General features: G+C 48.3%; 1 protein-coding gene across 2 annotated transcripts; it reads right to left on the bottom strand.

Moving 5' to 3' along the window:
• Positions 1–136: 136 nt before the first annotated feature.
• On the bottom strand, positions 137–14,595 carry UMOD (uromodulin). Of its 2 annotated transcripts, none has more exons than XM_045521201.2 (11): positions 14,393–14,595; positions 12,714–12,847; positions 10,811–11,587; positions 10,603–10,710; positions 9,143–9,351; positions 7,985–8,133; positions 5,825–6,070; positions 3,326–3,488; positions 2,532–2,613; positions 1,622–1,663; positions 137–465 (listed from the first exon to the last, which is right to left on the bottom strand). In XM_045521201.2, exons 2-11 carry the CDS (start codon positions 12,805–12,807, stop codon positions 404–406), a joined length of 1,932 nt encoding a protein of 643 aa, XP_045377157.1. In that variant the 5' UTR covers positions 12,808–12,847; positions 14,393–14,595; the 3' UTR covers positions 137–403. The 2 variants fall into 2 exon arrangements, with proteins under 2 accessions (XP_045377157.1, XP_010959367.1); XM_010961065.3 differs by having other exon boundaries at positions 12,714–12,911; positions 14,393–14,594.
• Positions 14,596–15,564: the final 969 nt, after the last annotated feature.

The following is a 15,564-nucleotide window of genomic DNA, read 5'->3' as shown; positions in this document are numbered from 1 at the left end:
CCAGACGGCGAACTCCATGAGGGCAGGGATCAGAGTCTGGTTTCCCTCACCATTGGATCCTTAGCACCATGGACAGTGCCTCTATAAGCACAGGCTCCCGATAAATATTTGTCCAGTGAATGAAGGACTCGCAGACTGAGCTTTTGAAAATTATTATTCTGCCACACTCTTTAAGGAGATAGGGGCCTCATGTGCAGAAGCATCACAAGTCCCATTTTGAGAGAAGACAGCATTTAAAGACACAGGCTGTTTTCTGATAGCAAGGATTAAAGGGGAGAAGATAGGAGCAGAGTGACTGAAGCGTGAGTTCCCTTTTCTGTGGCTGGAGTGCTAGCCTGCATCACCTCGCCAGTCAGCAGGAAGAGAGTTGGTAGCCACAGGGCACAGGGCTTCCGGCCGCTGATCACTGAGACATCAGGGTCAAGGTGGCCGACAGAAGCAGAGGCAGCCAGACCTTCAGGAGCCCTGAAAAGACAGTAATTACAGGGCTGCTGCCAGCACTGATGTGCCTTGTGCAAAAGTAACATACGATGCCTCCTCTAGACTGACCAGTTAGGAAAGGACACCTTCTCCTGGATGATCAGTTAGGAAAAGGAAGCTTTCTCTTTATCTGCCTTGAAAACCAATTAGAAAAAGGTGCCCATCTTGGGTAGAAAAATAGAAAAAATGCCCTCTTAGGTGGGACAGTCTGGATAAGGCAGACTTTCCTCAGGCACTAAGGTTAGTATTCCTTCAACAGGGCACGCCTGTGCGGTGACCAACCTACTCAATGCTGGTGACCTTCAGGAATATTTACAAAGGGCAAGCCTCTTGGGGACACCTTGACTCTCCAGCTCTGAGATCACTGATACAGGGCTGAACTAGCTCAGGTCAAACACTAGGCTGGTGTAACAACCCCCTCAGATCTGGGTGCCAGGAGCCAAGCAAGGCAGCAGTTACATGGTTTTACTTCTCATCCAGATTTTCACATAATTCAGTGGCCATAAAAATCAAGGGCCATGAAAATGCCACTGGTCCCTGGCCTTTGTGGTCAGAGGAGCAGAGAAGCAGAAAAACAGGGTTTCTCATTTGTCTGCTGTATTCACCCCAGCACTAAGCATTGTGCTTGGCACATAGCAGCTCTCGACATATATTTGTCACCCATTGAATGAATCCTGTAAACGGTGATAGAGACGAGCCATGAAGTTTCAGGAAGTGCCCACGGTGCAGATGTAGAGTGCGTGCTTGTCCACTGTGCACAGGTGTGTAACAAGCATGTGTATGTCTGTGTATGAAGAAAGGCAGGCATGCCACTGCAGATGTCACACATCTCTGTGTGTAAATATGAATATGTGCATGTGACCGCATGTGTGTGAGTGTGCAAACGTGTGTGGGTGATGTAGGTTCTTGAGCACCTGTCTGTGCGTGCCTCCACCCATGCGCATGTGCGCACTATCGTGGGACAGCACAGGTCTACGTGCGTATGTGCAGCCCCAGATCCAAGAGTTTCCAGAGATGCAGTCGCCTCTTCAGAGCTCAGACCAAGCAGGCCGAGCACTCCCAGCACACCCTGGACCCACAGATAAAAGCCCCAAAGGAAGGTTCAGGTGCAGGTCCTCGTGCAAAGAGGACCTGAACTTACCTGAGCTGCTGGGAGCAGCCCTGGAGACTGTGGCCTGGCTCCCTGCAGGAGGAAACAGAAGAATCAGCCCCCAGGGAAGCCCAGGAGAGGCCCCTTCCATCTGCTCCCTTCCCTGCAGTGAGTGCTCTTTTACAAACCCCAGTCTGATCATGTCACGCCCCTGCTTGGACCCTTCAGGGGCTGCCAGCTACTTTCAGGAGAAAGGCCCAGAACTCTAGCAAGAACTATGTGTCAATCATATTTCAATTAAAAAAAAAAAGAAGAAGAACCACAAGGCTTCCCACGGTCTGGCCTGCTACCTGTAACAACTCACCTACATCCACCTCCTCCTCCTTGCAGCCTGCCTGGCCTTCTCGCGGTTCCTCTAGCAGGCTGGGCTCCCTCCTACCAGGCCCTTTGCCTTCGCTCTACCCTCCACCTGAGACTCCTCCCTTTCCCTGCTTCCCCTGATCCCTCACAGTTAATCACTTCTCAGTTCCCAAGTCTCAGGGCCATTCTTCCCCAGTGCTTCACACTGGGTCTGGTTCTCCCGCTGGAAGAGCTCAGAGTTCCTGATACATTTTCTTGACAGAGAAATTGCAGAGAAGGATTATTATCTGAATGATGTCTCTCCTACAGGTCCATAAGTTCCACAGGAAATGGGTTTGTGTCTCTAATTACGCATCATGACAGCCCCTAACCACGAGCACAGGGCCTGGCACACGGCAGGCACGAGAATACATCTGTGCAATGAATGAATGAATGAGAGCTGCCGAAGGAAGGCAGCTTACAGTCAACCTCGCCTCACAGAATTCACTTGCTCCAGTTTCTCAGGTCCCAGTGAGATCCCAAGTGCCAGGTTCTGTCTTCCCTCCTCATCTCCAGAAAGCATGCCTCACCAGGAATGGGCAGGACAGAGGGGCCCGCTTACCTTTCCGTGTGATGGGACCCAAGTTCAGGACATGGTTTTGGTCTATGGTGCCCCCACTGCGGAATCTGGTCCCGGAGCAGGTCTGCAGGGAGTGGGTGACAAAGAAACCCTTGCCTGAGGGAGACTGAATGTGGTCCTGCCACAGGGAGTGGGCTGCGCCCTTCACAGGAGCATCCTCCTGCCTCAGGCTGGGACTTGAGGATGGTAGAGGCAGGAGTTACTGGGAGACCTGTATACCTGGCTTCATGTCCCAGCTCTACCATTTGTGAAATGTATGATCTCAGGAAAACCAGGTAAGTTTCCCGCCCATCTAGAAAAAAGGGGTAGTAAAATACATCTCTTACAGAGTTGCTGGGAAGTATTAAGAAGTTAACACACATAAGTTACATGCAGTACTTAAAAATAGCAGTTTCTGCGAATGTGTGTATGTATATGCATGACTGGGACACTGTGCTGTATGCCAGAAATTGACACATCGCAACTGACTGTACTTCAGTTGAAAAAAAAATAAAAATAAACAGAAACAGAAAGAATATCAGTTTCTGTTGTCACAACACAGGCTTGCAGATAAGCCTGAACCTTTACCTACTGCACTGCCCTGATTCCACCTAAATTCCCAACAGGTTAGGACCACACCCACCTCATCTTACAGCTCAGTCTACCCCGGACTGAGAGAAAGAAACACAGCAGAAATGTTTGTTATCTTTTAACCTCGTGGTCAAATGTCTTTGGTGACGGGGAGCTGGGTGGGGGGAGGGTGTGGCGAGCCAGCTGAGGGAGGGGAGGGGACTCACAGGTTTGCACTTTTCCTTCATGGTGTCACAGAGATACACCTCACAGTGCAGGTAGACCAGGTCGTAGTTTCCTGCAAATCGGAACATCTGGACGGAAAACCGGCCTTGAGGGGACTCCCCGTTCTCCACCACTTGGACGGTTGAGTCCTCAGTGCGGGGACATCTGGAAGGGTTACATCATATAACATGGTTGGTTAAGCAAACGCTCTGGGGACACACTTCCTGGGTTCAAATCTCATTCTACCACCTATTAGCTCGTGGTGTGACCGTGGGCAATTTACTTAATCTCCCTGCGCCTCAGTTTCCCTATCGATGTGTGAGGAATCCTAATTGTAGTCCACATCATAAAATAATTGTGAGGATGAAAGGAGTTAAAATTTTCAAAGTGCTTATCACAATAGATGGGGTACAGTAGGTCCTGCATATATGTGATACTACAATAAAAATGTCAGCTGTACGGAGCTGAAACTCTCCTAAAGTTAACACTTTTATACTCAGACCAAAAGAAAGCATCAAACTCCCTGCACAGAAGGTAATACTGATGCTTATTTCACATATGAGAACATGAAAATCCGGAGAGATGAGCTGACTTGTGTCTCGAGCCAAGAAACAGCAAGGTCAAGATAGGAACCCGAAACTCCACGATGCCCCAGTCGTGGTCATGCCAAACTCCCTCAAATTTCAGTTCTTTTTTGCCTTATCTAGAAACCACTTTCGAGCATGTCTTCCTCTGTTTCCCAACGTGTGTATTATTATTTTCTTACCATTTTTCTTGAAATCTACACACATCTTTGGCTGAAATAACCTATTTTTTTTAGAAGACCATGAACACAAATAGCAAACCAGGGTTACTTGTCATATACAAAACATGACCATATAAATAAATACAAATTACAGGAGTGCTATTAAATTTTACTTAGACACTGATGACTGTAAAAGGCCCAGAACGGACTTCTGCTCTCCTTTCTTCTTGTTGCAAATGGAAATTAGCAAATAACAGAATTGTGAGCATCAGACGAGCACCCAGTTGAGACTTCCCTTGATGTAACCAGGCAGATGCTAAGAGAACAGAAGTAGGTCAGTGTCTCCCGGTGGGGGAGAGGGAGGGCTTTCTCTGACTGCACTATTCAAACTGCAAATGCCCCTCCCCTTTCCCTGCTTTTTTTTTTCCTCTATCATCCCTTTACTCCTAACCTGCCACAGATTTCACTCTTGTTTAATTGTTGGAATTGTTGGTCTCCCCACTTAGAATGTCAGCTCTAAGAGGGCAGAGATTTTTGTCCCTTCTAGTCACTGTTATCCACACAGCCTGGCACACAGTAAGCTTCCAAAAATATCTGTTCAATTTATGAATGAAAACATGAACTTCTTTCTCACTGTGTGGTTCATGACTCTCTGATGTGATTGAGTAAAAAGCAGCCCATCTGTGTCCTCCCTGCTTCAGTTGGCCCGTGGCTAACTGTGTTCCTCCCAGTCAAGTCCCAGCCTGCCTTTCAATCAGTTTTCTCATCCTTTTACAAGTCCTGGACCCCTTCAGCCATCTGGTGAAACCCAGGCATTTCTCCTCAAAAATACTACCTTATACACACACAATAAATTATATAAGACTATAAAGAAAACCAATTAAACTGAAACATAGTTCTCAAAATAGTAAAACATTTGATATCTGCCTTATGTATTTACATATTCATTATATCAATATATTTATTTACAACTATATGTCTATTTGATAATACCTTAAATAATATGATCTAGCAGAATTCTAATGCTATAGTAACTAAAAAGTATTGATGTGTGAAAACTTTTTCACGTGTCCTGCTAATATTTCTGTGGTTTGTTGCCTATATTCCTAATGAATGGCAAAGCTAAATTTCAGCTAGTGAATGAATATAAAGATATACTTTGTTATAATAGCCAAGACATGGAAACAGCCTAAATGTCCATCAACAGATGACTGGATAAAGAAGTTGTGGTATATTTATACAATGGAATACTATTCAGCCATGAAAACTGACAACATAATGCCATTTGCAGCAACATGGATGTTCCTGGAGAATGTTATTCTAAGTGAAGTAAGCCAGAAAAAGAAAGAAAAATACCATTTGAGATCACTCATATGTGGAATCTAAAAAAACCAAAAAAACAAAAAAACATAAATACAGAACTGATAAAGACTCATAGACATAGAATACAAACTTGTGGTTGCCAAGAGGGTGGGGGGTAGGAAGGGACAGACTGGGATTTCAAAATGTAGAACAGATAAACAAGATTATACTGTATAGCACAGGGAAATATATCTTGTGGTAGCTCACAGAGAAAAAAATATGACAATGAATATATGTATGTTTATGTATAACTGAAAAATTGTGCTCTACTCTGGAATTTGACACAACATTGTAAAATGACTATAACTCGATAAAAAAAAAGTTAAAAAAAATATATTTGCATTCATCCAAGTCCAAAGACTCCCCCACCCCAAATTCCGTCCCTGGGCCTTGCCTGTCCTGGATGATGAAGTACTTCAAGGGGTCTGTGGCATTGCTGCTGGGCGTGGCGTAGCAGTTGGTCATCAGCAGTGCAAACCGGGACAAGTCGCCCCCATCCAGCATGGTGCCCACGTAGAGAAAGGCCTCGGTGGACAGGGTCACGGAGGAGCCTTGGTAGGGCTGCGTGTAGGCAGGGGTCTGGAAGAGCGCCATCCGCACGGTGAACATGCCGGTCCCACCCACGCTGAGGTTCAGGGCGCTGCAGGAGGAGAGGGGTTGGTGGCAGAACCACAGCTGAGGAGGCCACAGCAGGCCACCCTTTCTGGTCTGCCTTCCTGGCCAGTCCCTGGCAGCTAACTGCCTTTTTGACCCAGCAGTAGAACCAGAGCCCACCAACCACTGCTTTGCAAACTGCAAGGCTCACACACAGGTCCCCTCGGGTTCTGTGGCTTTGGGGTGGGTCTCAAGGTTCTGCATTTCGAACACGCTCCCAGGTGATGCTAATGTTGCTAACCCACAGGCCGTATTTTTGGGTAATAGGCCTACCGCCTCAGTTGGTGGCCTCTGCATTCAAGTGTATGTTTTTTGGATCTCAATCTAGAACAGTTTAAAAAGATGGGTTATGAGTCCTACAGGCCTAATTCAGAGTTCTGGCTCTACCTACAGCAGAAGATTGGAGTTTTGAAGATGGGATATTTAAAGTCCATTAAAAATAGCTACACTGATGTAAATTCCTCGGGGTAAGGGCTGATGCCCCAGGAAGTGGGGTGCATGAGAAATACTCAGTAATGTGGAAGTCCATTTTAGAGGCAAGAACTGGGTTATCGGTTTGGACTCAAAGAGTTAGACTGGGATGAGATTTCCCGCTCAAACCAGAGAGAGAGCTGCACACAAATGTGTTACTCCCTGGAAGCCACCAGGCCTGGTACATGGCCACATTGCTCCAGGGCGCTGCTTGGCCAGGAGATGCTCCAGAGAAAGGTAGACATGAGCAATCTCCTTCCTCCAGTCAGCCAGGCACCCTCATCAGTGTCCAGTGTCCTTCCCCAAGTCTGTTGGCCCAGAGAATATGTGACCACGGGCAAGCTTCAAAGTAATGGTCATGGTAGAATGGGGGCTCTATGCCTGATGGCCTGGGTTCGAATCCAGCTCTGTCACTTACTAGCCTCTACAACTTTGGACAAGTTACTAAACCTTCTCTGAGCTTCAATTTCTGTATCTGTATAAGGAGAATAATAGTAATGTTCACACCCCCTAGGGTGTGCTAAGATTTCAGTGCAATGTTCCATGTAGAGCACTTAGCACAAAGCCTGACATGTAGGCAGCTTTCCATAAATGCTTCTTATTATTACAACTATTATTTTTTCCAGCATCAGCATCATTGGCCTGTGATTCATCCTATTCAGAGATTTTTTGAGTTTATTTAGCAACAGGATCCTTTTATTTTTTCAAATAATAAAACCTCATGTGGCACCCAATGTGGGTAGAACTTCTCTGATTCACACCCCAAACCACCTCCTTAAAGACCTCAAACTCCAAGAAGCATCATTTGCAAACCCCTCTTGGTTCAAATTCCTATTTATAGAGAAAGAAAGAAACTGAAGTCCAAGTATGGGATACGATTTGCCCAGTGCCCTAGCAGGTCTGAACTGAGGCTCCTCCCTTCTTCCCTTCGGTCTAACCACCCAACCCCTCTAATAAGCCAAGGACCCTAATCTTGGATTCACATCTGCAGAGCACTTTTGTGCTTCTAAGAAAGGCAGCACTAGAGGGGAGGGTATAGCTCAAATGGTAGAGTGCATGTTTAGCATGCATGAGGTCCTGGGTTCAATTCCCAGTGCCTCCTCTAAGAATAAATAGGTAAATAAATAAACCTACTTACCTCCCCACCCCTACCCCAAAAAAACTAAGAAAAGCAGCACAGTATTGCTAAGACCATTTCACATATCAGAAGACTGAGACCAGTGTGGGGCTATCAACTTCCCAAAGTCATCTGTGTGGTGGAGCCAGGATTTGAATATGGGCTCCAGATTTCCTAGCTGGGCTCTTTATGGCGTCCAACACTGCCTCCCAGTTGCCCTCTTCTGCCCCGCTGGGTGGCCGTTACCAGGGAAGCTAAGGGGTTGTGGGGGTGGAGCCAGCCAGGGACACGGGGGACCCTCTCTGGCCGCACCTGACCACTGGCTGCAGGGAGGTCTTCAGGCTGACTTTCATGTCCAGAGGATAGGAGCACGCAAAGTTGATTTTGATGTTGACGTCACGGATGACGATCTCATCTGCCAGGTAGAGGGTGTTGCTGTATGTGGCATGGGTTTCATTCCTCTGTGTTGGGGTGGGGAAGTGGGAGAAAGGGGCACAGTATCTGAGTAGGATTCAAAGCCAAAGGCGTTTTCTCTAGCCGCCTGTGAGCTGCCCTCCCAGTTTCCGGGATCAAAAGTTACAATGCAACCATTTATGAGCACAAGTCAGGTGCTAGGCCCCACCCCCACCCTGATCCCAAGCTAAATGCTCCTCCTGCAACCCTACATTAGCCCTTGAATGACCCTGAGGCAGAGCTACCACTTCCCTGTCTCGTAATGAAGAGACAGAGGTTCACAGGAGCTGAGTAACTGAGTAACTTGCCCACATACTGGGGGGGGGGGGTGTCTAACAAGCCTGGATGCTTCCCATCACCCCGTGCTTCCCCTCACCAACACTTAAAAGACTGAAAATCATGTACTGAGTCATCATTAATGGTGGAATTTCAAAAGCCAGGTTTGGCAAATGACGGTTTCTTCCTTCGCTTCTTTTGTCTTCTTTCTTTTACTTTTGGGGAATGAGGGGGATGGGAGGAAGCCGTGCCCACTCACACAAACGTTTACCTCTGCGTCCCTCTGGGGTTGGCTTCTGTAGATGAGGTCCCAGTTCTCCAAACATCAGTGATGCAGACCCTGCTTCCCAGGGCCACCAGCGACAAAGCCCTGCTTCTGAACCCAGCACTGATACCCACTGGCTTAGAATAGTCACTGCCTGTCTGGGCCCTACTTTCCCATCTGTAATCTATCCTAAAAATAGATAGGGTAATCTATCACCATGGATTGCCCTCTTTATTTAAAGCTAACATTTATTGAGCACTTATGTGCCAGTCACTGTCCTAATCACATCACGCACATTAACTCCTTTAACCCTCTCAACCCTATAAAGTAGGCACTATTATTATTCCATTTTACAGTTGAGGAAACTGAGGCCAGTCAGGTTGAAGAACTCACTCAAGTTCGTACAACTAGTAAGTGGTAGAGTGAGCTTTGACCAGGCAGTGCTCCAACCCTGTCTCACGCTGGCAAGAACGTACCGTCATCACTGTCCCACAGGGGCCATCCCTGGTCGGGGTCACCACAGACACCCAGTCCCGGTCACCGCTCTCAGAGAAGCCTGAGCACTGGCTGTCTCGCAGGTACATGATGATCTTCTCAAAGCCCAGGGTCTTCAGCTGGCACTTGCTCAGGGATACCTTGATGTCATTGACCCCACATTCCAGCCTGTGCTCCAGGAGGGAGAGATCTGAAATGGTCAGGGAAGGCAGGATTGGAGCTAGTGACCACAATTCAGGGCCCAGCACATCCTAAGACCCAGGCCTAGCTAGTCAAGTTGGCCGCCAGCTAGGGGTATTCACAGTCGCCCCAGTCTGGTCACACTGTGGTCTCCCCTCTCAGAGTGAGGGAGACACAAGACTAGCTTCATTGGATGGATCCATGCAAACAACTATCCACCCATGCTACTCTAAGCATAGGCTGTATTCAGAGGACAGTGTTATTTTGGGGCTCTTCACTGCCCCAGCACTAAATAACATTCAATCCCAGTAAAACAAAACAAAACAGTAAGCAACCAAACGAACAAAAAAGCTAATAAATTAATCGCAATTTCTTTCCATCCTTTCTGCATCGAGGAAACAGTCCTCAAATGCTGCTAATGTGTTCAATGTCTTGTACTTGCTGGTTTTTCTTTTAAAACAGCAGAGCGCGGACCTCTGGCTAAGTATCTGGGGACATGTAACAGCATCCAGATGGATTTTAAAAAATTTAAGTGTTGCACAGCTGCTGAAATGTAGTAGCTTTCTTTCATTGTATTCATTTTTACTGTTACCTTCTTTCTAAGGTAAGTGTTACTTACCACAGATAAACCTAGTAGTGGGCATCAATGTCCCAAGTTTACTTAAAAGAAGGATGCAATCAATTTGGAAAAAAAATTAATAAAAATGTCAGTATAGGTGGTACTTGGATAAAACAAAATGGTAAAACTGGTACTTGGATGTGATAAAATCATGACTGGAATTTGGGAAATCTGAGTCACTTATACATATGGGGAAACAGGCTTAGAGATGGCCAGAGCCCTGCTCAGGGTCCTCAGCTGGTCAGTGGAGGGCCCAGCCCAGACACCGCAGACTGGAGGCCACTCTTGTGTTCTTGTTGCTGCAGGAATATGGCTCAGTTAGTCTTTGGCCAACAGGTGGCCGCCACCCGCATGTCCACTGTGGTGTAGGGGGGCCTCTGAAAGACGGCTGGGGTGTAGGCGAGGTGGTTCCCCAAGCTGTGGGAGATTTCCTGTTAACTAAGGGGAGACTCCGAGAGCCCAGAGAGCTTCCTGCTGGTTTTAATGACTATTACTGGACTGGCTTTTCACTCAGACTGGATAATATGCATTCCCTGGGTCATCCGCCCAGGCACCCAATTCGCACCCAGGAATGTATGCCGCCCCTGGTTGCTGACATTTCTCAGCACCTCCCATTCCCACCCACCCCACCCCCCGACTCACCAGTGATGTTGAAGTCCTGTTTGCATTGGCAGTGCCATCTACCATCATCTGATCTGCACTCCTCATCAATACTGCACTCCTCACACGTTCCCTCCACGGAGCTGGGGTCTGCAGAGTCATAGACACAGACAGACAGTCAACAAGGATGCGCTCCAGTCTCTGGAGGCCCATCGGGCCTGGGGTGGGATGGAGGGAGATGCCCGCTTACCTGTGCAATACGCCAGATGGCACTCGGGGGGCGCCGTGAGGTTGTAGACAAAGTAGCCGCCGTCACAGGCCTTCACCTGGACGGGCGCGTCCCACAGGCAGCAGTCGCCGTTCCAGTGCGCACAGGCCGTGCGGCTCACGATGCCCTCGTCGCTGGACGGGTGCGTGCCGTTGAGCCACATGGGCGCGGCCGTGTTGCAGCGCAGGATGGGCACGCAGGTCTCGGGCAGGCGCACGCCGCCCTGCCCCACGAAGCGGTACCAGCCGCCCAGGTTCGAGTCACAGGTGAAGCCCGTCCCGTACTCCGTGCTGCGCCAGTACTGGTCTAGGATGTGGTGCGCCTGGCACGGATCGGCGCACACGAGCGCATCGCCCTCGGGCACGCAGTCCAGCCCTGGCCCGCAGGAGCCCGGAGAGCACTCACAGTGCCGCCCGTCCCCCCAGTAGCCTGCGGGGCACACGCACGAGTAGTTGCCCTCGCTGTTGACGCAGGTGGCCAGGGCATGGCAGTGGCTGAGCCCCGGCTCCGCGCACTCGTCCACGTCGGTGCAGCCGAGCTCTGGGCTCAGGCGGAAGCCGTCAGGGCAGACGCACGCGTAGGAGCCTGGCGTGTTCACACAGCTGCTGTCGGCGGAGCAGTTGTGGGCCCCAGGAAGGTCGCATTCGTCCAGGTCCATGCACACCAGGCCGTCGCCAGTGAAGCCCTCTTGGCAGGAGCACGTCGTGGCAACCCCGTCCAACTTGCAGGTGGCGTTGCTGTGACATTCAGAGCAATTTCCTGTGGACAAAAGAGCCCAGTCTCAGAGTGGGGACAGCCGGGCCAGTGATCACCCAGAGGTCACCCAGAGACTTTTCCTACATCCCTTAGGATACCTGTGTACTTTAAGACTTAGTCCCTGGCCGACCTCTTCCAAAAGAAACACACCAAACTCCCCTGATGATGTCTGAACGTCCACTTTCATTTTTCTGTATTAAGCATTGTCTTCTAGCTGTGTCTTCTCAAACATCTACCTTTCCACCCCCAGAGGAATGATGCAGAGTTCTGGACACTTTGGTAGGATTTAGGTGACGCTGTCACCCCTTGGCCCTCTTGGTAATTTCTACGCCTTTTGCTCAGATCTCCTTCCCTGCCTCCTCTCTCTACCTGGTTGTGGCAGTCACACTTTGTGTGTTCCTCTGTGGCAATAATTACAGTAGAGATGGTGAGCTGTCGTTTATATGCCAGGCATGGGGATAAGCCCTCTTCATTCATTATCTCATTGAATCCTCTCTAATGGCCCTGTGGGATGACCTTTATATTTCCCCTTATTTTAAAGATGAGGAAACTTGAGGTTCAGAAGGTTTAAGCCACTTGCTCCATTGGTAAGCAGCTGAGCTAGGACACAACCTTAGGTGGCAGGACCACAGACTGTGTGCTCCTAACCACAACAACACAATGGTATCTCCTCTCTGTCCAGCTGGGGTTGAAGAGAGGGGCCCAGTTCCCTTTTCCAAGGAAAAGCAACATGCAACCCAATGGAATGGTCACTTAAGTGTGAAAGGGGAGGTATTTGGGAGCCACTCAGGTGTGTTCAAATCTCCTGTGTGGTTGAGTATGTTCCTGACCTTCCAGTAAAATGCCAGAGGGCCTTAGTGATGTTCTAGGCTTTTGCCTCTCAATGTGTGAGCCAAGGACAACATCAGCATTTTTTGGGAGCTTGTTCCAATACAGGGTTTCAGACCCCACGCCAGACCTACTAAATCAGAGTCCACATTTTAGTAAAGTTCCAAGGTGAGTCCAGAGTGCATTAAAGGATAAGAAATGGATTTAGAATAAATTCTATGCAAATCCCAAGCATGATAGGAGAGGGGCTGAGACCTCCTCTGCTAATGGTGGTGTTGCTCCCCCCACACACAACACTTACGTGCTTCCGAGGAGTCAGCGGCTGCAGCTACGATGGCCCAGCAGGTCACCACCACTACCATCCGCATTGAGGTTGGAGAGAAAAGCCACCCCATCCTTTCTGCTGTTCACAGCTGCTTCTGGTCCTGGGAAGACCTGCCCAAAGGCAAGGACAGATTGGCCCTTGGGGGTTTCCTCCTGGTCCCTGACACCTGAAATCCTGTGAACAGAGACGGGTGGGATAAATGCATGATCTAACTCCCTTCCCCACAGTTGGGAGGAGTGCTTTGGTTGTGCGTGGCACAACTCCAGGAGATGCCATTCATGTGAACTACAGAAAGTGTGTCATGGTCCTTGCTTTGATGATGTTTTCCCCTCTGTGGCCCCACTCTTAATTCTCACCCGCATCCCAGTCTGGAAGGATGGCGGAGTCTGTCACCTGGAGCAGGAAGCAAAAAGACAGTGTAGTGCTCTGGACTCACCATCTTATTGGAGGCAGCTTTGGGTTTTAACAGCCAACTCTCGATCCCCTGTTGGGAAACTTTCAACTTGCCCAGATGCATTCATTCATTCAATAAGCATTTATTGAGTAGTTACTATCTGCCAAACAGGGAACTACACACCAAGGGAAACATGAACACTACAGACAAAGTCCTTGACTTCATGCAACTCTCATGTTGTAAAGAAGTGGCTTGGGACCAGCAACTTGAGAGAGAATGAACCATCATAATGCATTTTAACGTTTCCAGAGTGCTCCCCTGGGAGGAAATAATCCTAAGGGGAATCCTACCCCAATTTTTACAGCAGCAAAATAGAGTAGCATGGTGGTTAAGTGTATGGGATTGGGGTCTACAACCACGATTCAAATCCCTGTTTTATCAATCACTGTGATTGGTAAACTCATAGTGTGACATTGGGCAATGCATTTCAATTCACTAAGACTCAGCCAATCTCTATGAAATAGGGATCGTTAGTGCCTACAGTGTACGAGGCTCAGTTTGAAGAAGTCCCCTGTGGTCAGAGAGACTATCCTATAAAGTGTTTTCCAAGCCTTTGTGACCATGATATGCTATAAGGAAAATAGGCCGTGACCCAGTACAGTTGCTTGTGAGGGTGTGTGCATTTGGGAGCGCATACACACACGTCCCCGTACACATAGACACACATGAAATGAATGTTTCAGAAGACAGTTCTTACCATGACTGTGTGCATTGCTTGTTGACATATTCTACTGTAATTAATTAAAAGACAATTCTGAATATAATCCACAAATGATTTCATGATCCACTAATGGGTTGTGACCAGGAGTTTGAAAAACACTCTGGTGGCTAATAACTGACTGCTTATTTATTGTCCCTCCTGGGGGGTAACTAACATGATATGTGAAAAGCAGGGGCCCCGCACAGAGCAGAGGCTCTTGGTCACTGCTCTGTCCCCAGGGCCCAGGACAGAGTAGGCACTTAACTAATATTCGTTGAATGAGTGAAAAAAATTGTAGCTGTTGTCATAAGGGAAGTAGGGCTCAAAGAAAGGGAGACTGACTTACCAAAGATCACGAAGCCAATAGCCAGCTGAGTAACGACTCAAGCTAGTGTCCAATCTCTTCATTTTTCTCTGCCCCCCTCCCTCAAACAGAATGAGAATCAGCAGCAGACCAGGTTGGGAGAAGCAGCTAGAAGAGAGAGACCCAGATAGCCTTACCTGAAACCACAAAGGTAGAGTTCATCCGTTTACAGGTGTGTGCCTCTTATATATACACATCGGCCCCTGGCTGGCACTCTCCTCCAGAACCAGAGCCTATGGTTCTGTTTCCTGAGATTGCTTCCACGGGGGTGGAATGTTTTTCCCTTCTTGCCACCGTGTTTTCATTTTCTAGGCTGTGAGGTTGTTGTTGTTTTTTCCCCTAATAGGTAGAGACCCCAAATGATTGACATTGGGGGTCACACTTGTGCCCGCAATTATAAGGCCTCTGTTTTGCACCTTTGGCATCAAGAGATTCCTTAGTTAGAAATTAACTGGGAAAAGGGTGCCAGGCTACTGAGCTTTTTCTTTGTCATTAAAAAGGACAAGGTGGACCCAGGGAGCCAGGTAGAGGCCAGAATATGAAGCCAGGTTGTCCTAGGAGAAAAGGGGTGTTCATTGTCCCCACTGGGAGATGAACCTGTGGCCAGTTGAGTGCCTTGTCCTGGAGAGGACACCTTTTCCAAGCACACTTCATCCTCACAGCTCAGCCAGCTCCCCTGGGGCGCAGATGTGAGCAGGGAAGGGCTGAGAACGGTTGAAGGTCAGAGCCAGAAGATAACTCAGACATCATCGGACCAGACTCACTCTATGAACAAAAAAAATCTGAGTTCCCATGAGGGGAGGTCCTTTGGGAGGTGGATAACTTTGTGATTGAACAGACTGACTTTGGAGTCAGTCTGTCTGAATCCTGATCAACCATTTATCGTGTGCCAATCGGCTCACTTCTTAACCTTCCTGAGGTCATTTTCATCATCTATAGGATGAGAATACCCATCTCCTGGAGTTGTCATGGTGGCCAAAGGAAATGATGCAAGTAAGGACATGTAGCCACGGTTCTATCCAAGGAACTCACTGCCAATGCTGCTTTGCTGCGTTGACACAGGGTAGAAAATGACAGGACCTGGCTGAGATCAGCCCTTTGTCTCTCCTGATCCAATTCCATGTCAATGGCAACCCCACGCTGAGAAAAATCAGATGCCTGTGAACTTAGGCTAAGCAGGAAATATGACAGTATCCATGGAATTTCCCTTTTCAGGACCTTTCTCCTTCCGTTTAGCTTAGTGTTGGGGTGACCATTGGCATTAGTGCATTCACCTCCCGGGGAGAATTTTGGGAGTGAAATCACTTGA

This window comes from Camelus bactrianus, chromosome 18, assembly GCF_048773025.1.
Source record: "Camelus bactrianus isolate YW-2024 breed Bactrian camel chromosome 18, ASM4877302v1, whole genome shotgun sequence".
Taxonomy (NCBI): Eukaryota; Metazoa; Chordata; class Mammalia; order Artiodactyla; family Camelidae; genus Camelus; species Camelus bactrianus.
Note: the sequence above shows the minus strand (reverse complement) of the source record. Positions and strands in the feature narration are given on the sequence as shown.